The 24690-nt window shown below is 36.4% G+C and overlaps 1 protein-coding gene across 1 annotated transcript; it reads left to right on the forward strand.

Annotated features, from left to right (window-relative positions):
• The first annotated feature begins 18054 nt into the window (after positions 1 to 18054).
• Positions 18055 to 20812, forward strand: LOC125467858 (transcription factor MTB1-like). Its single transcript, XM_048566082.1, has one exon. It carries the CDS (start codon positions 18652 to 18654, stop codon positions 20491 to 20493), a length of 1842 nt encoding a protein of 613 aa, XP_048422039.1. The 5' UTR covers positions 18055 to 18651; the 3' UTR covers positions 20494 to 20812.
• The last annotated feature ends 3878 nt before the right edge of the window (positions 20813 to 24690 follow it).

A 24690-nucleotide genomic window follows, 5' to 3' on the forward strand; every position in this document is an offset into this window, starting at 1 on the left:
CCTGATACTATTCACTTTACCCTTTCTATTTTCCTTATCATTAAAACTCAAGGTTTTCAAACCATTTTCATTAGTTTTCTTTAAAATTAATTGGCTCTAACTAAGATAATATACCATCATTTTGTTGTCTTAATGCCAATTCATTCCAAACAAAAATCTAAATTTTAGTCAAACTACCATTGAGAGAAAAGCAGTAACAAGTGAGTATGTTTCATCTTATACGCGATACATTATTTCAAATAAGAAAGTTTGTGGTCGGATTCGGAGTCCATACAGAATTTAAATACGAAACTTCTAATATATATACTTTGCTCGTATTGTCATTGCCACCGCCACTACTCTTTTCTCGTTGTTGTATGCACTGACATTATCGTTGTGGTTCTCGCGAAATGACAAGCAGGATTGTCATAGTAGGTTCATATCAAAACTCCAGCCTAAATGACAAGTTTGTACAGCTTACAAGATGTCAGGTGTCAAAATTTTTTAGGTCAATTTGTTATTAGATCTTGTGTTTTGTCCTTAATTAACACATTTGGAAACATAAATATGCCCTAACGCAAATTATTAGACGACAACATGTCTACAATTTATTTAATTTTAATATTTTTGAAGTTCAGGTAGCTGGATCTGGATGTCACATGTTTAGCTAGCAATTAACTAGTCTCGTGGACTAATAAAAAAATTGAGCAAATAAAAGGTATCAATGTTACCTAATATAAAGAAAACCAATCTATGAGAATTGAATTTACAAAAATGTCAAAATTTTGTAACGGATTATACCCCGAAAAGAATCCATGAGTATGTTTCTTAAACTTGCCGCAATTTATGACAACGTTTTTTTATTTGACAACTACGTTTAACTCTCATTAAAATAAAAAGTTTGAAAAGCAAATAAAGAATAAAAGACCTAATAAATTGCCCGAAATGATCGTTGTTCAATATTGACGAAATTTTAATTCATATGCTAGATCTCTAATTAGAACTGTAAATCTATGACTAATTTTTTTTTTTATGAATAAAATCTAAATATAGTTAGGCGGAGAGAGAGAGAGAGAGAGAGAGAGAGAGAGAGAGAGAGAGAGAGAGAGAGAGAGAGAGAGAGAGAGAGAGAAGCAGAACGTGGGGGATTCGCCCGATGCATGTTGTAAACATGCAGACTTTTCAATTACGTTGTGATCATCACCTTATATCAGGCACCCACCTTCCACCTTCCACCTTCCTCCTTCCACCTTCCACTGCATTCTATTTGGTGCGCATGAGTCCCATTGACCAAGCAAGGAGTTTCACCTTTTCCTTGCAAATGCAAGCCACTAGGTACTTAGTAGATAGTTCGTACAAGTTTTTTAAGTAAGACTCTGCATGAATTCTCTGATAGTTTAACCTATATTTTTATATCAATATTATAAAAAATTACGCTTAAAACATGAGATTGCAAAGAGTTCATGAAAAGTTTCACTTTTTAGAGAGTTTTACTTTTGAAGGAGTCTCCTTAACATTTGTCATATACTAATCATGTCGACGAGGTTTGATAATTTGTTCCAAGCATAACAAAACGTAAACAAGAATTTCAAATTCGGATTGGTTCGATTTAGGCCACAAACTATAGTAGCATGACTGAATCAAACAATCGATTTAGAGACAGATTTGGTTGTGTTATTTATCGTCTAAGTAATTAAGCAAATGTCGTATTGTATTACATATATCAAAAGGGAGGCTTCATACTGCAATGTGAACAATTGGGAAGAAAGCTTCGAGAGAAAACGTAAAATTCAAAGGATTTATGGGTTTTAATTTTTAGTATCATATGATCGATGTCAATATGTAAAAAGAAACACATTTAATTTTAAAATTATGATAAGTGTGTTCAAGGATTTGGACTTTCCGACGAAGACAAACCCAACAAATTACTCACTCAACACCCAGCCAATTACGCTAAGGCCGATGGTGGCAGTGGTGACGGTGACGGCTATGATTGCCTGCAGTCGATTGTTTGTTTAGTTTGGTTGGAGCCTCTCACTACTAACAAGTAGGGCCTCAACAACATCAACGTCTCTTTACGAGTACATGAACTGTGTAACTTTTGATGTTGCACACCGATCCAGTTCGGTAAGGAAATTTTGTGCGGGTGAAGAGAAAAAATTATTTTTATTATTTGACATGAGTTAATAGACGTTTCACTTTCCAACATGTGTGAGAAATAATTTCTTCTTCAATTACTATTGATTAAAAAAAAAATACTATTGATCAGATAAGTAACTTAATACATTGATTCTTAGATTATTATTTAAGTGTTGACAAACGTATTTATTTATATTAATGAACATTAGTTAGTTTGTAAATTTTGTCCTTCTAACATTATTAATGAACATTTTTTGCTGCTTAGTATTACGGTCTAGTGGTGTTCCTCTTCACTTGTAAGTGAGAGGTCGTATGTTTGTTTTTTGACAAAGGCAAATTTAAATCACATTATTGATAACCCATTGTGAGACTAAGTTCACCCCTTAGTGTAGATAATATCATTTGCTCAAAACCCACTCCAACCCATGACCTAAACCTAACATAAAACTAACCCAAATACCAGCCCAAATTTAGGCCACAAAGCAAAGTGGACCCCAGCAAATGAGATTGAAACCAGGCTGTGAAGCCCACTGCCCAATTCATGACTCGCCCACACGCCCACACGCTAGGCCTTTCCCACCAGAAAAACATACCCACGTGGGGTTGTTCCCCCGATGTCAGATCCATAAGTAGCCCAACGACTACTTTTCTTCATCCAACGGCTCCATTTAAATGGGCCGCTGGTTAATCCAACGGTCCAGGTTCAAATTATTATTTTTTTGTTTTATATTTATATGTTTATTGAATCCAACTGCTGAGATCGAATATAATCAAATCTAACGGTCCAAATTTAAATCCAACGGCTAAAATTATTTAACTTAAAATTCAACCAAAAACTCTATAAATACCTATGTATTTGTTCAAACATCCACACAAAACTCACTTTTCTCCTACAATTCTTCTAATTTTTCTTTCTACCATTTCTTCTCATTTCCAAAATTTTCAAGATGGCAAAAGAGCATGTTAGAGGTCGTAATTGGACCTTTGACGAATATATTGCTTTATGTTTGACATGGATTTTTATTAGCGAAGATGGTGCCGTCGGCATGAATCAAAATAGAAAGGTTTTGTAGGGTAAAATCGTTGATAAGTTCCATGAAAACTCCAACGCCGGTTAAAGGGCAGTTGGTGGTGTTTATGATCGGTGGAAGATTATCAATAAAGCGTGCACTTTGTGGAAGAGAAGCTTGGAAAGAGCCATAGTTGACATGCCTAATGGAATGGGCGCCTCAGAAATTGTGAGTTTCTTTGTTGATATTTTATTTGTCATGTACATAATAGTATTTTGCAACTAATTGTTTTTATGTATTTGTTGCGTAGGGTGACAAAGCAATGTCAATTTACAAGACAAGAACTACACCAAAAAATCAAGCTTTTAAGTTGAATCATGCTTGGAACATCCTCAAGGATTGTCCGAGGTAGGGAACCGATGTGGACCAACAATGGAGAAGATTATTTCATAGTGAAGCCCCACCCGCAAATGATGTCAATGAAGGTGTGAATTTTGTCGACAATGAAGGTGTCGAAAAAATGACCCCAACTTCTTTTGCAAGGCCCTCGGGTAGAGATAAGCAAAAAGAAGCAAAGAGAAAAGGGAAGTCCCAAGATCCAATACGTGCACAATTTGCTAGCAAAACAGTGAGAATGAATGAAAACCATATCTCTCGGCAAGAAGGACCGGCCAAAATGCGTTTGGCCATGAAGGAACAAGGGGATAGAGAGCAAGAAAGGTTCGAAATTAATTTGATGATGGATGACCTTGACAAATATACTCCAGAGAGGAAGAAATACTTACGTGGTAAGCAAAAGGACATTTTACGAAGGAATTCCACAAGGAGTATATTTTAAGATGACGATTCATCTTAAGAATATCACCCAAGTCCATCAGAAAGTCAAGATGGTAGATATCATTATTAAGTTTATGTGGTTTATTAATTGTCTTTTTTATTTTTTATTTTTTTTTAAGTTTATGTGGTTTATTAATTGTCATTTGTATTAAGTTTATGTAGTTTATCATGATTTTCATGTATTAATTTAGTGATTTTTCAAAATTTATCAGAATTTAAATATTTTTAGGTTAAAATGTTTATATAATTAATTTAGGATAGTCTACATAATTTTTTTTAAGTTAATTTAAAAAAAATTAGCCTTAATTCATTCTTTAATAATCTCGGACTAAAATTTTAAGCCAGAATGATTGAAACAGAAAAAATATTTCTCGGCTAAATATTTTTAGGTTTTAGGTCATCATTGGAAATGATCTAAAAGTCACTTAAACCCAAAAAAAAACTCTGGACTTTTATCGTCACAAGAGTTTACGCAGCAGAAATCAAGCCACACGCCAAACACGTTATAACAAACATTTTCCTAAAAACCAAAATTATAAGAAACGCGGTCACGTGCGTCTTACATGCATGACACCCCCACCACCTTTTCCTTTCCTCGGTTCAAGATAATGTCACGTGCCCTTAACGAGTTCCATCGCTGTTTTCCAGCGCTTACTTTATCACCAAAGCTTTTATCTGTTGTTTGATAAGACCGATGATCGATCAGACCAGGCCACGTGTTGTGCTGACATATATGTTGACACGTGCCGGGTATGTGATGGTTGGCGTTGCAGGCAAAACGCGTGAAAGGACGAGCTGGCTGGCGGTATGCGTGTTTAATGAGTGAATTGAGATTCTTGTGAGAGTGCGTGAAAGGTGTGAGTCCGTGAATGATGTGGCTACGTGTGCACCATGCCCTTCGGATGCAGCACTGAGTGTTTTGTTTTCTCTTGGTCCCGTTGTTTTTTCTCTCGTGCCAAATAGCGGGACCACCTCAATTTATTTATTTTATGTTTGGTAGAATACTCGTTTAGTGTTATGGCCTATATTTAATAGATAGGGGAGAAGGGGTTGCCAGCATAGAAAAAAAAAATATAAAAAGAGATGTATTTGTAGGATTGTGTAGAGAATGTGTTATTTTCTGTATTTATTTATAATAATAAGAGAGAGAATAAATCATTCACCTCTGAGAAATACAAATCCTAATAGGATAAAATAACTACAATAAAATCTAATGAAGTTTATAACACTCCTCCTTGAGTGTGTAAATACTCAAGTAGATTCGGAATCATGTAGAGTTAAGGAAGTCAACTGGTTGGCACTGATTCTAAGAACATGATATTCTAAGTCTCACAAAAAATCCTAAGGCTATGGTAAAAACCTAAGTAGGGAAAAAACTCATAGTCTAAAGAAAAATGTGTGAGTAATGCAAAGTCAAATGAAACGTCAACGGGACGTCATCAGGGATATGATCAACCCAAGGTGGGTGCCTTGTCAAAACCTCGTTAAGTAGCAAAAACCCAATAGGAAAAGTGCTCCTAATCGTAGGGAAAAATGGTCCATTAAGATCAAGCAAGTATACTTCAGGATTAGGGTTGTAATTTTTTCCCGAAAATCCCAAACCAAATAAAAAACTCTCGATCCCATACCGAAAAAGTCCCAAATCGATAATACTTAAATTTTTGGGATCCATACCGAATCTATCCCAAACCAAACCAAACTGAAAATATATATGTATATTTATTTTGGTTGCATGCATATTGAATGATGAATTTAAGTAATTTGAGGGTAGACTATATTAGAAATAAATGTATGAAATTTAGTAGTCTAGAACTTTGGAACGTCAATTTGACTTTGTAAGAATGATTTGGTATTTCAATTGGTAAGAAATTTTAAATTGGTAAAGGTGAAAAGCCTAAATTTCAATTGATATGAAATTTGGCAACAAAATTTTAAGCTAAATGCTCAAATTTTAACCCATAACCCAAAAATCTCAAATATTGAAAACGTAATCCCGATCCATCCTAAAATATCGAAATTTCAATTTAGGATTGGTTTTCAAATTCTTGTCCCAAAAATTTTTGGTATGGGATTCGGATCCCATTTTTGGTTTAGGATCCCATACTAAATCACCCATATTCAGGATACTCCTCATGAGTTTGACACAATTCCAAAAAGAACTAGCAATGTTACAAATCATAAAGTTTACACATACCAATTCCTTGAACAAGCTTCTGAAACATTGTATTCGGTAGTGATTTGGTGAAAAGGTCGGCTAAATTGTCTTATGAACGGATTTGCGTGACTTCAATCTTTTGATACTCTTCTTGTTGATGTGAGAAGAAGAATTTCGGCGCAATGTGCTTGGTGTTGTCTACTTTGATGTAACCCTTCTTAAGTTGTTCGATGCATGTTGCGTTGTCTTCATATATTGTTGTCGGGACGTCAATGACGAGGTAAAGATTGTAAGAGCTTCGAATATAGTCCACAACTGCTCTCAACCAAAAGAATTCCCGAGTTGTTTTGTGTAAGGCAAGAATTTCAGCATGGTTAGAAGAAGTGGCAACTAAGGTCTGTTTAGTTGACATCCAAGAGATTGCGGTGCCTTCAATGGTAAAGACATAACGCGCCTTTGTGCAGATCAGATAAGTATTATTCGTAGGCATAACCAACAAGGTGATAATCGACTCGAGATAAGGGGGTGAGACATCACTCAAGGATCCATAGGGATAGAACAAGCTCAGATCCGTAGTACCCTTAAGGTAACAGAAGATTTTTTTAACACCAGTCGAGTATTTGCGTGTTGATGCATTACTGTATCTTGCCAAAAAATTAACAGCGAAAGAGATGTCAGATCTAGTGCATTGAGCTAAGTACAATAAAGCGTCTATCGCACTTAGATAAGGAACTTCAGCTCCAAAATCTCTTCATCATCCTCATTTGGATGTAAGGGATCTTGTTTTGTATCTAGCGATCGAACAATTATATGAGTACTCGAAGGCTTCGTTTTATCTTTGTTAAAGTGGCACAACACCTTCTATGTGTAGTTCGATTAATGTATTAAGATTATATCCGAACGGTGCTCTATCTTGAAACAGAGACAGTATCAAGTCTTTCATAGAACTTTCATATCAAATTCTGACTTCAAGTGCGCGGCAGTTCTCGTGAGCTCTTCAGGAGTTCCGATGAGATTCGTGTCATCGACATATACTACAACAATTGCAAAACCAGAATGTGACTTCTTAATAAACACACAAGGGCATAGTTTGTTGTTCACATATCCCTGACTAGTCAAATACTCACTCAAACGGTTATACCACATTCTTCCAGACTACTTTAAATCGTAGAGTGAACGCCTCAGCTGATTAGAGAACGTGTTTCGGGGTTTGGAAATATTTGATCTAATCAATGTAAGTCATTCGGGAACTTTCACATAAATTTCTGTATCAAGATCCCCACAGAGATACGCAGTTACTATGTACATTAGTTGCATACTCAATTTTTCGAAAACTACCAAATTGATAAGGTAGTGAAAAGTAATCACATCCATAACGAGTGAATAAATTTTGTCATAGTCAATCCTAGGGAGTTGTGAGAAGACTTTCGCAACAAGACGAGTTTTGTAACGCACAATTTCGTTCTTCTTATTACGTTTTTAAACGAAAACCCACTTGTAGCCAACGGGTTTCACATATGGAAGAGAATGAGTTATAGGTCCAAACACCTTATGTTTTACAAGCGAATCGAGTTTAAGTTGGATTGCTTATTTCTAGTTTGACCAATCAGTTCTATGTTGACATTCATTAGCAAAACAGGGTTCAATGTCATCACTCAACATGATCTCAGTACTTACTGCATATGCTAATGCATCGTTGACGGTCATCTCATTTCTACACCAAACATCATCCAAGCTAGCATAATGGATTGAAATCTCACGATTCTCGAGAAGTGGATTCATCTCTTCAATGACACTTCTGTAATCTAGAATTTCCTCTTGAGTTTGATAGAATGAATAAGCGACAGTCGGATTCACGATAGGCTCTTCAGGGGCTTGTGCCCTGAGTTTCTTCATTAGGGGGTGTGAATCCTTTGAACCAAGTGGTCTTCCATGCTTATGTGTAGGGGCAGATGATTGACTAGCCACTAATGTATGTGGATCGGCCAAAGTGGCATCTCAGGCATCCAGAATGGAGTTTTACATTTGGTACATCTATCTTTGCAGACACATTCATAGCTGAAATATGTGATCTTATCACTCGCGCTAGATTTGTGAAAGCATCTGGCATGCTCTAAGCTACGATCTGAAGATCTAATTTACGTTGTACTTCAGTTTCAGATTGAGCAGTGTGGGGGTCTAAATGAGACAAAGTGGGAGTTGTCCACGATAATTCGCGTCGTTCTTCTCTCCCCCTAATGGCAGGAAAACTGTTTCATAGAAGTGACAATCCGTGAAACGAGCGGTAAACAAATCGCATGTCAAGGGTTCTAAGTACCAAATGATCGAATGAGAATCATATCCGACATAGATTCACATCCTTCGCTGAGGCCTCATTTTTGTACATAAGGGCAGCGAAATCGGCACATAGACCACACAACCAAAAACACGCATATGTGATATGTCGGGTTTGTATCCGGTAACCAACTGAATGGCTTTATATGGTTGGGTAACAACAGGCTTCAGGTGGACCAACATGGTTGCATGCAATATTGCATAACCCCAAGCAACTATCAGGATATTGATACGTATGACCAACGATCGAGCAATCATTTGTAAGTAGTTAATGAATGCCTCTGCCAAGCCGTTTTGGGTGTGAACATTGGGTACTGGATGTTCAACTTCAAAACCCAACCGACATGTAATAATCATCAAAAGTTTTAGATGTGAATTCTCCAACATTATCCAGTCGAATAAATTTGATCGGGTAATTAGGGTGGTGAGCCCTAAGCTTGATAACTTGAGCCAACAGTTTGGAGTGCAGCGTTCCTTGTGGACAACAAGCACACATGTGACCAACGTGTGGATGCGTCAACCCAAACCATAAAATATCTAAATGGTCTGTAGGGAGGGTGAATCGATCCACAAATGTCCCCCTGAATCCTTTGTAGAAAAATAGGAAGATTCAAACTAATCTTGTCATAAGAAGGCTTAATAATAAGATTTCCCATAGAGCAGGTTTAACATGCGATTCCTTGAATTGAACCTAAATTTCGGGTTAGTGGATGCATGTGTGATGATTTGAGGATACAGCGCATCGCTGTTCGTCCAGGGTGTCTCAAACGAACATGCCAAAGTGTAATTTTGTGCGCGGTCCTAGAGGTAAGGCCGACCACATAGTGGCTTTCTGTAAGACGTATGGTCGTAGTATACAGAACACTCAAGATATGCTCTATCTTTTCTAGAATACGCTTCTGGCTATATTCGTAGATAGTGATGCACATAAATTCAATTATGTTTTCTACATAGGTTTTAGCATGGTAATTGTTATCTCTAATATCCTTGAAACTCAACAACGTTCTTCCAGAATGCCAAGAATAGATGCCTCATCAACGGTCAAGATTATGCCATTGGACGACATTATACGTGCCTTACCATATCCTTCGATCATGTTGAATGGTCCTGAGAAGGTTTCAAAGGTGCATTTTTAGGTATGAAGTTAGTGAAATAGATGCGTTCACACAAAACGGTGTGCATGGTTGCATTATCTGACAGACAACTAATTTTCCCACTAGTCATACCTAGAAATAAAAATTAATTTGAATTGGTCACATGAACAAAATTCTTAAAACAAATATCCATTCAAAATAGTTTAAGTATTCAAGGATGGTAATTAAAAAAAAAACTTAATATCCAAAAAACAAATCACTAACAAATAATACAAACATAAAAGAAAATTGTTCAAAATTAAAAACAAGGGGGGTTCAGCCACTATATGAAATTCGGCCCCATTATTCTAAAATTTAATTAGAAATAGTTCATGTATAAGATTCTAATCTTCCATAGGGGTGGTATCCTCCTGAAAGTCAAAAACCTCTATCTTGGTACTTTCCGGTTCATCCACTTGCACAAAGGTTGATTCAAACTTCTTACAACGAGAATGATATTCAGCAACAACCTTCTGGGGAGCACGGCAAACACGGGACCAATGGTCATTTGAACCACATCAGTAACACATGTCCGCATCCATGGTTTCAAGTGCTTTGCCCTTATTCTTGATGTTTAGGGCCTTAAGAGCAAAGTTAGGGAGGTTATGGGCTTGGTTTCCTCCCTTAGATGAGCCTTAGCTCTGTTGACTTTGACGAGGTGGCTTCTGGCCGCCCTTACCACCCCTATGTTGGCGTTTTGGGCGTTGGTTTGTGCTATAATATGTTTCAGGCACATCAGTCACCCCAATAGGTCAAGCTTGATGATTTTTCATCAACAGCTGATTATGCTTTCCAACGAGAAGTAAAACAAAGATCAAATTTGAAAACTTAGTGAACTTTTGAGCCCTATATTGTTGCTGCAAGACAATATTAGTAGCAGAGAAGGTTGAATAGGTCTTCTCCAGGAGATCCTCTTCGGTCAAGGTCTCGTTATAGAACTCAAGAAGTGATCGGATTCAACAAACTTCAAAATTATATTCATTCACTGAATTTTAAAGTCTTGGAAGCATAAATGCTACCAGTCATGTCTTGCTTCATGCAAGAATATGTCCTTTTGGTGATCAAAATGATCAACCAAAGCGACCCAGAATGCTCGTGGATCTTTCTCAGTAAGGTACTCGATTTGCAGTGCATCATAAATGTGTCTTCGGATAAAGATCATGACAGTGGCTTTCTCAGCTTCGCCAACCGGGTTGTCCATCTCATCTTCAATAGCGGGACGCAAATTCTTTGCAGTGAGGTGAAGCTTCACATCTTGGACCCACTTGAGGTAGTTTCTTCTAGAATCCTCTTAAGTGGTGAAGTTGAGTTTGTTCAAATTTAACATGTTCTTATCACAAAATAAATGGAGAAGATGTGGTTAGTGTAATGAAGAAAAAAAATTAGTCCATTCACATTGGAGTAGAACATTTAGGTTCTAATAGACATGTATTGGTTTAAATTTACATGAAAAAACTTCGGGTTTTCATAGGTGATGTTTTTAAGGAAAACTTCAGGTTTTCAAATAAGGCATGTTTCTAGAAACTTCAAGTTTCGAAATAATTATGAACTTCAGCTTCATATGTTCCTGCAGACAAACACAAATATATATATATACACACACATAGAAATATGCAACAAGAAAATATGCAAATAGAACATCAGGTCTAGAATTATAATTGAATAATTATTTGGAGTTCGGGCCAAATTTAAAGTGTGGGGGAAAATAATAAAACCCATAGGGCCTAACAAATAATTAGGCAATTAAATTTGGGGCCCAAAATAAGGGGCCAAAGCCCCCACGGGTGGGCTAATCAAATTCATACCGTGGTCTAGGGCCAAAAACTGGGTTTAGATAAACTTGGGTTGATCAGGCCCCAAATAGAATCTGGGTTACGAGCCTAGTAGCAGCAAACAGGTTGCAATAACTGGGTCCAAAAAACAGAGGCCCAGGTGCACCGATGCAACAACTGTAGGCTGGAATTGTGTGTATGCGGAACATGAATGCACCATCACAAGGCTGGGATCCGGTACATCACGGGCGCAGAGTCACCATAGCCTTAAGGGTTGGTGTCGCCCTTTGGGTCGAGTCGTGAACTTAGGCCCATCAGGTGAGTCCAGTCTGAACAAATTTTCATTGCAGGCCGAGAAGGCCAACCCAATTAGGCTTGGGTTTCAACCAAAAGAACACCCTAGCTTCATTGGGTGTGGTCACCGGGGACGAAGGCCCGCGTCACCACTTCAGGCGGCCGCGTTCTAGGCAAAAGAACTTGGTGCGAGTCAAGGGTTTGACATGGAATTCGATGGTGTGATGGAGAAAAAAGGGAAATCTTGACGTCTATAAACCAAAAAACCCTCGGATTCAAATTTGGGGTTTTCGAATCCATGGAGATTCATACGAATCTCGACCAAAATCAAAGTTGACTATGACTGCAAGTCGTCGAGGATGTCAAGGCATGGCTGCAGGCCATGCATGGGATGCCATAAAGGGTGTCAGAGTTTGGCAGGTGGACGACGTCAAAATGACATCGTGGATATGGGTTCCAAAGGCGTGGAGCTTCTAGCTCCAGTGTAAGCTTAGGTCATGGGTTCGAAAAACCCTAAAAAATTTATGATTTTTTTTTCAATTAATTCAATGTAAATTTAATTAAATAATTTAATGAATGAATATATATATATATATATATATATATATAGGATGCAATTCATGGCAATGTAATTCAACAATTATGGATATAATGCATACATAGTTTATGTAGAATCTAAAATTTGAAAAACATAAAGTTGGGTCATGCATTATCATGAATGTTCAGGTTATCAAGATTACAAAAATATCGAGATAAAAACTGTTGTTTTGAAAGAACCTAATTGCATAATGATATTGGTGAACTGGTTTGCTGTAGAAAACATCCACGTCAGATCCTAAGCGCAACGGCATAAGCGTGTTGATAACGTATTGTGGCCTATATTTAACTGACAGGGGACAGGGGGTTGGCGACACAGAGAAAATATAGAGAAAGATGTGTTTGTAGGGTTGGTAATAAGAGAGAGAAGAAATCCTTATCCTCCAAGGAATACAAGTCATAATAGGGTAGAATAACTAGAATCTAATCTAATCTAGAATTTACACAATCACACTTCAATAAAAAGTTTATAACATTTAGTTTCTTTTTTATATAATTTTATGTTTTATCCAAAAGTTTCTTCGATACTACTTGAGAATAATGCGGAAATGAATAAGTAGGATTCAAAACAAAAGATTTAAAGCAAGTGGCTCTTTATCATAGTGGTGGAAATGTGTTAAGTCCTTACATGACGGTGTGTGTTTAAATTTCGTCGATGACTATTCTAACATCTAACATAACAAAATCTATTTTTTTACCAAAAACAAATAAAACAAAAAAAGCCAAAAAGAACAAAAAAAAAAAACAAAAACAAAAACAAAACAAAACAAAAGATTTTTAAACAATTATGATACTCAAGACTTAATATAACAAAATTTATCTTTTGACAAAAAAAAAAAGATTTAAGCTATTATGAAACTCAAGACTTAACATCTAAAACACTCAGTATTTAGTTACCTACAACATTTGCATATGTTAGATACAATTATTATCTGATGGTCGTATATAATTTTTGTGAATATATATATAGTTAATTATTTGACCGTCAAGATGATAAGTATATTAAATACATAATAATGTAGTCAAACCCTACGTGGCATTAAAAACACACCTATTTTATTCATGGACTTTTGAATTAAAACTCATTTAACTCTTGTATGTGGTTCAATATCCTAGTAAATAGAATGTTCGATTTTTGCCTATGCATTATGGATTCGAAACTCCTCCTCTTCTAATGTAACAGTTTCAAAGCCCTTCCCCTTTTGTAATAATAATAAATTTTTTAAATAAAAAAAAACTCGTTTAACCCTAATAAGCTAATTAATTGTCTCCAGTTCACATGACATTATGCTGAATCCAGTAAAGTAAGATTGTAACTAAGTGATTGGTTGCATGGTTGAGTTTGGCTCTAAGCCTCCAAGGCAAACCCTAGCCACCATGGTTCGGTAGCAAAAAATCACAGTACAGTAGTACTCATGCTCTCTCCTTTAATTGTTTGGTACACCCTAATAAATTCCTCTACACTACATTAAGGTGCATTTGTATTAGAACCATAAAGAATGTGGAATTGATTTTCTGTGAGACTTCGAAGTAAAAACTGTAGAATCGAGTTTTGTAAATTACGTGTTTGATATCAAATTATTGTGACTGGTCTATTGTGTAAAAAGAAAAGGAGAAACAGTGACAATAAACCCATCATTAAGGTATTTAGCTAAGAATCGCTTTCAATTTTCATCTTCCTTTGATTCTACTCAATTAAGGCCCACCATCGTCATTATTGTGCCTCCTAATCTTAATAAATCTTATAACCTCAATCGAATGAGGATCCTCTCTGGATCATCTTTGTAAAGATTTCAGGGATTTTTTAATCACATACGCTCATTGTACATCGTGTGGTTGGAAATCATTGTAAATTTTTTTATTTAAAATTAAATATAAACAGTTACATGACGAAAACTGATCGCACGATGTACAATAAATGGATATGATTGGAGGATCTCTGGAATCCTCACAAAGAGGATCCTCATTCACCTTAAACATATAAAAGAAATCATTATGAATATCTGATGCCCAATCACGAAACACAATCCAATGATTTTGTTTTTCGTAAAAATAGTCTTTGATATTAACATAACTTCTCTTTGATTTTTGAGATTGAAAGTCGATACAAATGGTTATTGAGTGTTCATCGACAACTATTTTGGTCCCTCCGTTTAAAATCTTTGTTAATTGATTGTATCTTTGTCTAATCAAACCCGCCACTTGCATTTCCATTAAGTGAAGATTTTTATAAACAAAATGATTGACAATAGACAAACTCAAGAACCACTTCACTAAAGTAAATATATATTTTTTTTCAATCTCAAAGATCATTTTGGTTAAAAAGCCAATCAAAACAACCAACAATGTCTACTTTGAAAAATCGATCTACTGTCCCCCAACTATCAACATGTGCGAAGAAGGTAATGGGTCCTCTTTAAGAAATGTGCATCATGAGAACATTCATTGCCTGGGGTGGATGGAAGACTATAATTTTATAAGGTTTCGGGGGCCCGTGCGTTGGTTTTTCCACTGTTGGATTGTGCTTTCTTTTTTTAATGATAAATGCTAATGAAACTCTCTTAATAGTGGGATTCTCCCTGACATCTTTGTCACTTCATGTTTTTGACACAATATTATATAATATCGCACAAGAATTGACTTAAATAATAAGGTGGAGGTAATTTTCTTGTGTTGTTCATGTCTTGGGGGACCTACACGCGTCAACCTCCTTTAACTTTCTTGATGTACCCCACTAAGAACTGTTAAGCACATGAGTGAAGATAATTTAATCGCATTGGAGGAGACAACATTGTCATCACACACCACACTTTTTTCCTTAAAAATAGTTTACCTATGATATTAAAGAAAGTTTTTACAAAAAAAAAAAAAAAAAAAATGATATTAAAGAAAGTTGAGTTTCATGCTTAGCTGCTTATAAACTTATGTGATGTTTTTCTTTTCTTTGATATGGAATTGATTTTCTCAACAAGTCTTTTATGTGTGCGAACTTTCAAGCTTAGTACGTGGACAATATAAATTGAGTGTTGTGGAGCATGTGTGGCCATTGAACTTCATACACGAGACAACCTGCTTTGATACTATGAAAACAGTTGAAATTCCATCACAAAACCAAGGCTATATGACGAATAACCCAACTACGTATAAACACATGTAATGTCACTCTCTTTTCAATTTGTGCCATTGATATTCTCAACATGTACTTATATCAATTAATTTCAAAGTAAAAAATGATAATACCTTTTCGTTCTATTTTGTCGCTCTTCATTACATCTTGAAATATTACACGATAATTAAACTGTCTATTGGATCTCAAGTCCGAAATCCTTAACTATTATCTAGGTTAAATTTAGTTTTGTAACTTATAATATGTCTACAAATTTTAATGAGTGGCTCTAATAATTTATTTGTTTTGATAATGTAGACACGTCTACGTTAAGCTAAGGACGTAAGGACTTTCAACATGATGAATTTTTTCATTTATGTTTTATGAAAAAAAGAAAAACATGATGTTACTTAAGACAAAGACTCCTAATGCGATTGAAACTTTCCAACTTATTCCTTTCATATCTGCAGAAATCTTTTAAACCATAATTTTTTTATTTCCCAATTTTAAATTAATAACGGAAGGTGACCAAAATTTTAAACCACAATCACCTTCTTCAACCTCCAAAAATGTTTTTCTAATCATTGGTTTAACACTAACCACGACAATTGACTCAGTAGAAAAGTGTGAATAACAGCATTTTAAAAAGAAAAAACTGGAGGTGTGGGTTTGATATTTTGTAAGCCGTGAATCTGCTTGATTGTGATCACATGTATAGTGCAATTCCCAACTAATCTCATTCAAACTCAGAAGAGATAGATAATCGTGGTTCACCAGTTGTCTCTTTTTTTTTTCTTTTTTTTTTTCTTTTCAAATAGAGTAAATTGTAATAGTGGTCCCTTAACTTTAACTCAATTGGAGCAACGATCCCTCAACTAAAAATCTATTACCATTGATCCATCAACTCATCAAAACGTGCATTCATGGTCCCTTAATTAAAAATTCATTACCATCGGTCCCTCAACTTTAATCCAACTGAAGAAATGGTCCTTCAACTTTAACCCAATTGTAGCAAAGGTTATTCCAACATAACTCATTTTGACTCATTTTGACAAAATTCTGACAAAGTTGACGAAAAAGACCATAGCTAAGTTAAGGGCTCCCAATTGTAGTTTGACAAAATTTTGACGAAGTTGACGAAAATTACTATAGCTACACATTTTGATGAGTTGAGAGATCAATAGTAATAGATTTTTAATTGAGGGACCATTACTCCAATTTAATTAAAGTTGATGGACCATTGCTACAATTCACTATTTCAAATAATAATAATAATAATAATTTTTGAAAACTAATGTTTAATCTATGATATAAATTAAACCTATTGGCATATTGGTAAGTACCTAGAAGTCAGTAAATCCTGAATTACAAGATTGACAATGGTAAAACAACCAGATTAATATGGAAAATAAGTTTCGATTCAGGTTTATCTTAACCGTTGGATCACGAAGTCACGTGTATAAAATTTCATGACGGTGCACTACAAGGTAAGAATATCAAATAATAAATCAACAAATATATAATAAATTATAAGCTCAAACGTCTTAGTTCAACATACATATTGGTTTGTCCAACATGTCGTTGATTACTTGGTTTTTTATTAGTCCTATTGCAGTGGATTACGAGGCAAGAATATCATTCGTAAAACAACAAATATAGAATAAGTAGTAAGTTCAAACGTCTTTGTTTTCTGCATGAATTTATTTCATATATAATGAGATAAGAATATCACTAGTAAATAACTAATTTAATATAAGTAGTAAGTTCAAATGTCTTCCTTTTGTGCTTGAATCTGTCTCGTATGTATGCATTGTCAATAATCACATGTGCAAACACTATCACGAAAATAAATCACGAGATATAAATATCAATAGTAAAACAATAAATATAAAATAAGCAGTAAGTTCAAACGTCTTCCTCTCAGGTCTTATCTCATATAATAATAGTAAAACAATATATGTAGATTATTTAGAAAGCTCAAACATTTTCCTTTCGAAAGCTCAATCATTTCTATCGTGTTTTTTCCTTTGGACAAAGAAATTAAAAGCTGTTGCTAACTAAACTTACCATAATTAATTACATGAGATAATTGTAGATATAAATAGATTAGCTTTAAGTCCTTTAATTACAAACAAAATGACTTATATAAAACGGATTTTAATAGATATGTTACAATTGAATAATTTTTTGTTAAAAACAATATATTATTAGACCAAAACGCAATTAAGTATAATAAGCTTGTTTTTGTAAATTAGAAATATAACCAAAATTTGAACATCATATAAAAATATAGCCACACTTTTTGAGTTTTTGATATTAATAACTAAAAGTTGATAAAAAGAAAAAGTATTAATATACCCTCAAAGTTCAAAATGGATAAATCGAAAGTTGATATGAAGTCGTCGCTTGCAATTATATCAGTAATTTCATATCAACTTTTAATTATAATTAATACAACTTAAAAGCGTGACTTTAATTCTACCTGAAATCTTAATTTTTAATTATTTTCAAATTTCCCATTCTTTTGCATGTGCTTCTCATTTGTCAAACATACACACACAAAAGAATCTCTGCCGACTACTTCTCAAACCCTGAAACCGAAAGCTTCAACCACGGTTCAAAATTAACCCCAAATCAGAGCTTAAGCTTTTAACCACGGTTCACTCGTGCTGTTAAGATTTAGGAGGAAGAGAGTCCAACAGCAAAGAAAACAGAAATCAAACGTTGCAAAACCCAGTTTCTAATTCTCTCTCTCTCTCTCTCTCTCTCTCTCTCTCTCTCTCTCTCTCTGTGACCACCACACTTTTGCTTTTACACAAACCAAAGGCCGAACCTTTTTTTATGGTATTTTTTCTGGTCTGTCGTTATTGTTCGTGACATCGCTGCCTGTTTGGTTTCCGGGAAAATTTTTGTTTTTTCTCTCACTTTCCGGGAATGGTTGCTGTGCCCAACACTCTTCTTTCTTCGCTGCCCTGCGCAATCATCTCCTCATGATCTCATTTGTTTTGCCGAAGCTGGTGTGTGTAGTTTTTTCCTAACCCTTTGTGTTTTCTGGATTTATTTTGTTGTATTTTTTCTGGGTTTTGCTTTTTACTTAGAATTATCGGCTTTTGAGATTTGAAATTGTAGTCCTGGTGGGAGTGTTTGATTTGGTTGAATGTATAAAGTTTTGGTTTTAGTAAAAAAAGTCGGGATTTTTCATGGTTTAGGGGGTATTTGGGGCTGAGATTTGATCTGGGGTTTGAAAATTTTAGCTCGATTTTTATAGGGTGGTTGATTTTTCTGGATTTTGGAGATGAAGATTGAGATGGGTTTAGGAGGAGGGGTTTGGGATGATGAAGATAAAGCCATGGTTGCTGCAGTTTTAGGAACCAGAGCTTTCGATTACTTGATTTCGAGCGCGGTTTCCTCGAATGAGAATTCATGTATGGGTATAGGGACTGATGAAAATTTGCACAACAAGCTCTCGGATCTCGTGGAGCGTCCGAATGCATCGAATTTTAGCTGGAATTATGCCATTTTCTGGCAGATTTCTAGGTCCAAGTCTGGGGATTGGGTTCTGTGTTGGGGTGATGGTTCTTGTAGAGAACCTAAGGAAGGTGAAGTGTCCGAAACCACGAGGATTCTCGGTCTTAGGCTTGATGATGGGACCCAGCAGAGGATGAGGAAGATAGTGCTGCAAAAGTTGCACAATTTGTTTGGGAGCTCAGATGAGTATAATGGTGCTCTTGGATTAGACCGAGTCACCGATATGGAGATGTTCTTGCTTGCGTCCATGTATTTTTCGTTTCCAAGAGGAGAGGAGGGTCCTGGCAAGTGCTTTGCATCTGGGGAGCATGTCTGGCTCTTGGACTTGTTGAAATCAGGGTCGGAGTATTGCGTTCGATCGTTTCTTGCTAAGTCTGCTGGAATTCAGACCATTGTTTTAGTCCCAACAGATGTTGGTGTAGTTGAATTGGGTTCAGTGAGATGCATAGGGGAGCGTTTAGAGTTGTTGCAGTCCATAAGGTCACTGTTCTCTACACAGTCCTCGCACATGAGGGCTAAGCCAGTGGCAGGTGTGCCGATGATTGGAAGGAGGAGAGATGAAAATGTCCACCTAACTAATCTGAGCCCTGTGGAGAGAGGGGAAGCAGTTCCCAAGATTTTCGGGCAAGATTTGAACTCAGGAAACTCAGTTCGGCCTCGTTATAGAGAAAAACTTGCTGTTAGAAAGTTGGAGGAGAGGCCCTGGGATGTGTACTCAAATGGGAATAGGATTGCATTTTCAAGTCCTCGAAATGGTATTCATGGTTCGAATTGGCCGCACAATCATGATGTGAAACAGGGGAGCCCAACTGAGAAGTATGCTTCTCAAAGTCCGGTGAATAATTTACAGGAGCTTGTCGATGGGGTCAGGGATGATTTTCGTCATAACCATTATCAACCACAGAAGCAGGTGCCGATGCAAATCGACTTTTCAGGGGCCACTTCAAGGCCTTCCGTGGCTCCCCGGCCCATTGGTGTGGATTCTGAAAATTCAGACGCTGAAGCTCCATGCAAGGAAGACCAGCCAGGCACAGCTGATGAAAGGAGGCCACGGAAAAGGGGTAGGAAGCCTGCAAATGGAAGAGAAGAGCCACTCAATCATGTGGAGGCAGAGAGGCAGCGGCGGGAGAAGCTAAACCAGCGGTTTTATGCTTTAAGAGCTGTTGTGCCCAATATATCCAAGATGGACAAAGCATCCTTGTTGGGAGATGCCATTGCTTACATCAACGAGCTCCAGGCGAAGCTTAAAGTCATGGAAGCAGAGAGGGAGAACCTCGGGGGCACTTCAAGAGATGCTTCAGCCTTGGGGGCTAGCTCAGGTATGGAAATTCAGAACCAGGCACCTGAGGTTGATATTCAAACTGTTAATGACGAGGTTATTGTAAGGGTGAGCTCCGCTTTGGATTCACACCCTGCATCAAGAGTCATCGAAGCATTCAGAGAGGCACAAATCACGGTTGTTGAGTCAAAACTTGCAGCAGCAGACGACACTGTGCTCCATACATTTGTTGTCAAGTCTCAAGGATCGGAGCGGTTGACGAAGGAGAAGTTGATTGCAGCATTTTCCCGGGAATCCAACTCTTTACATTCATTGTCATCAGTCGGGTAGTGCAAGCACTGCAGTTAACATAGTCCATAGGTATAGTACTGAAAGAACCCATTTAAAAGTTTCTTCAGATGTTTTTGATATACAGCAGGGAATCCGAAAAGGAATCGCATTGCTAGCTAGAATTAGAGACAAATAACTACCTAATGACCAAGTAGGGGAGCAAAATCTCTGTGATTATTTTATAGCATACATAGTTTGTGATGTATTCATGCAAGTTCGATTACATTTGTAAGTTTAACCGACCCTCAAATTGTTGGTTATGAAGAAACTGATAGATTTATTTTGTTTCTTAAATCTTAGTTTCATTGCTTTCTCTCCATTTGCATTCTTACCATCCATCATCACTACTGTTTTTTTTACTGGATGATATCGTCGATATATATATATATATATATATATATATATATATGTATATGTATATGTAGTATATTCTTCTGTTGTCTGAGGAGGATTAGATGAATTCTTACCCAGATTCGACATTTGAATTCAGTTATCTTGTTTAGGCTTTTGGCCCTCTCTTTCGTTTTCCTTTCCTTTTTGAACTATGAATCGATACGATGATTAACTGTGATAGAAAGTTCTGAGGGCTTCTCCATAAAATTCTTGGTTGAATGCATCTGAAACTTAGAGCTAGTTTACTTTCTTCTTGCTCTTCTTCCAAATTTTGGGTTACCTTGTTATCTATGTGGGGATTGTAACCCATTATCTACCCCCTGTCAGTATCTCTCTCTTCTCGTGATGAGTTGACTAATGACTTGATTTGAGAGATACGGAAAGAAAGATAAATATCCGGTTACATCTCAGATTTTTGCCGTTTCTTCTGGGGCGGAGTTGATTTTGGGAGATTTTTCAACGGGAAAAAAAATAGACGCATGTTCCCTTGTGCCATGTGATTTCCTATGCGAATTTTTCAATATGGAGAAAAAAGTCGTCAAATTAGAATCGTCAATTGGTGGGGATGTGACAATACGTGTGTAGTCTTGTGGTTGAGGTACAAGAGCAGAGGTGGACTTTTGGTATGCATATGTTTCGTACTTGCATAATTGAGATAACATGGCATTGGTGTGATGCCTTCACAGCCCTTGTTCACATTTTCCTTGTTTGTTCCTGCAATTGTAACTGCTGTCACGGGTAGGTACCTCAACACGCTTTTCACAAGGGGCAGCTACTCAACTGTTTTTGTACTTATTTTCAGCGTTTTACTTATGTAGCTTTTAATATCTGGCCCACCAATGTTGGGAGAATGGTGGGTCAATTTGAACACAGAATTTCCGGTGTAGAGATAAATGCTGGCTAGTGCTTAACCGCTTTTAGTTTGGTTGTTGGATGACGGTGGTTTTGATTTGTATTTTGCAAATTGAATCTACTGGATGCAACTGCATTAACAAAATGTAGAAACATTCTTAGATTTAGTTTCTCATTTTTTCTCACCTTCCTTGGTAGGGATTTTTTAGTATGCTTCTGAGTATATTATACATTGAGATTTTTTATTGTTAAATATTTAACGTGGAGTCCAATATCAAAGATTTTAACTGCTAAATACATCGAAACATAATAGAACTTTGATATCAGCGAGTCGAAGTGAGATTTGCATAAATGCACATGAAAAGGAGCAAAGGAATAGATCATGTCCTCCAAATTTAGGCCATCCCTTTTCACACTTCTACTTTCTATAAAGCAATTGAGGTGTCTAAACCTTTACCATAAAAGAATTTGAGGAGAAAAAAAGCAAGAAAATTGGGTCCATGGATCCAATAAATCAGCATACATAATTAGCAAAAAAACTTAGATGAGTAAAAGAATAAAAGTCACTTGGTTCTCAAGAGTAATAGAACAATGTGGTCCAAATGGTATCTGAATTCTACAATTGGCTTGACCAGTGGGCAGTGACCAGTGAAGCAGATTTTGACAGAAGGCATGTGCTCCATGTGTGCTGAAAAAAAGGCCACGGACTATGAAGAGTAAAAAGAAAACGTAGAGAAAAAGCAATAACAATGACATCAAGGGGAATTTTTCGAATGTTTAGTCGTTGCATTCTTGTTGTTTAGCTTCTAAAGTGCACATTCAACCATGCATTGCTTTGATGTAATATCATACACAGGAGCACAATAAAATTTTCAAACATTGTGACTAATCACGTCGAGAACAAATAGTTTTAATGAGAAACGTTCAAACAATCTAACAGTTAGGTGCAATGATAATAGTGAAGTTCACGAGAATTTTTTTTTTTTCAAAACAGATATTAAAGTGTGTTTCTTTTTCACTATAATATCAAATGCCATCTTCCATGGTTAGGGTTAGGAATTTGGATAAATTTGAACCCTAAAACAGACACACCCCTGCCCACTTTTGTGCTTTTATGTGTCTAACTTGTTCTGCTTTATATATAATAATATATAGATATGTAATATGTATGGTTGCAAAATGCAAAAATACTAAAAACATGTGGCCAAAAGTGGAGGATTGACAAGAAGTCCAACCGCCCATGTGTTGTTTAGGCATTTCCTTTTGTGCCCATTTCTCTTTGGCCTTTGCAGTGTTTGCCCCAATTTTGGAACTTGCTTCTCTGGCTCCCTCAAATGTATTGAAAGTTCCAAAATAACAAAAGCATGTCGTTTGTGGTGTGCTTGTAGCATTTTTAAAGCATTTAAGAGGCAGTGCATGTCATGTGAAGATCGTGGTGCATGCATGCTGGTTAAGTACATTTGCTTGAAGTAGTTTGTGTAGGGACGGGATTATGCATGCAACTCCCTTATGTATCACTCACATCACGTGATGAGGTCCGAGAGAGTGGAGTTGCATGAACTTGTGAAAACTTACATGAAACGATTCATACAACTCATCTGTCTATCGATCTCATAGTGTTGAAGTTGCACTGATCTTCTCGTTATCACTCTCTATCACTATCATCACTTGAGTAGAAAGAGCGATTAGGAGTTTCAGAAACCCGTAAATGGCAAGTTTTCCTCCTAATTATGTGGTTCCACCTGATAAAAACAAATGGAACCTACTCAATTCCGTCATATGTGTCCTGCATAGTTGTAGATTATATTCTCATGAGAACTTGTAGCTTGAATTCAATATTCAAATGCATGCATGACTACCACTGGTCCACAAGGCAATTGGTTGAGAGGAATAAAGAAAGGGCTACCTAATATTTCAAAGATATTGAAGATTCTGACTGATTTCATCCAGACTTTTACTTAGCAACTAAGTTGAAACTTGACAAGCAAGTTTCATATTTTTTTACTTATCTGCCGCGTTAGCGTGTTTGAACTGTTTCTACGGTCTGAAAAATAAAAAAATATCATTATCTTGATTATAAATATCATTATCTTGATTATACTTAAAATACCAAACACTTAAATACAAAATGGAAAATACCAATTTTCTTTCAAACTAAACAAGGATAAAATTGACCCCAAAAAGATACGCATTTTGAGTTCTCTCATAAAGAGGACACATTAGCATCTCGTGCGATGCTATAATGTTGTATTATTGATAGGTCGAAACATCTTTATAACAAACATCACGATGATAGTATACACGAACCATAGAAATTACTCTCTTTGGTAAGAGTTACGACCTTAGTAGGATTAGACTAGGCCGAGCTTTCGAATTTCAAAGAGTTGGTTGAGTAAAGCGACAAAAGTTTGGAGCCATGAAGAGATTGTTCAAACGACCATTGCATTTTCTAAATTGAACTGACCACCCATGAAAGAAGCTATGAGCCTGTAAAATGCTATGGGCCCAACTATAAGATTAGAAGCTATGGGCGGCCTGGGCCTGAGAAGTAGCGTCCCTTGCCTTGCCCGACCCTAAACATTTTGGCCCTAAGAGTAAAATTGGCCAGGCCGGACTGACCCTTTATGAAATTTGTAAAGCCCAAGCTTAGCTGAAGGCCCAATTCAACTCGAACCTATGAGGCCGACCCATGGCTCAATATGCAGAGTCCAAGCCCTACCCATTTTGAAAAGGATCGAATAAAACCTGGTCCAATCATAGGGTAGGCCCCATAGACATTCGGAGACAAATGTTGCAATTAGTTATGACATGATTAAAGGAATTGAAAATAAACTTATATTTGGAAATTTTCTTATTTTTATTTTTATTTTTTAACAAATGATATTATCTGTACTAAAGATTTTTTTTGGGGGAGGGAGGGGGGGGGGGGGTGGTGTTATAGCTTCACAATGG

The sequence above is a fragment of a genome, unplaced genomic scaffold (genome assembly GCF_019419815.1).
Source record: "Pyrus x bretschneideri cultivar Hongxiangsu unplaced genomic scaffold, Pyrus_bretschneideri_v1 Contig40, whole genome shotgun sequence".
Lineage (NCBI taxonomy): Eukaryota > Viridiplantae > Streptophyta > Magnoliopsida > Rosales > Rosaceae > Pyrus > Pyrus x bretschneideri.

Coding starts and splice junctions, on each gene's coding strand:
- LOC125467858 (XM_048566082.1), top strand. CDS start 18,652: ATGAAGATTGAGATGGGTTTAGGAGGAGGGGTTTGGGATGATGAAGAT.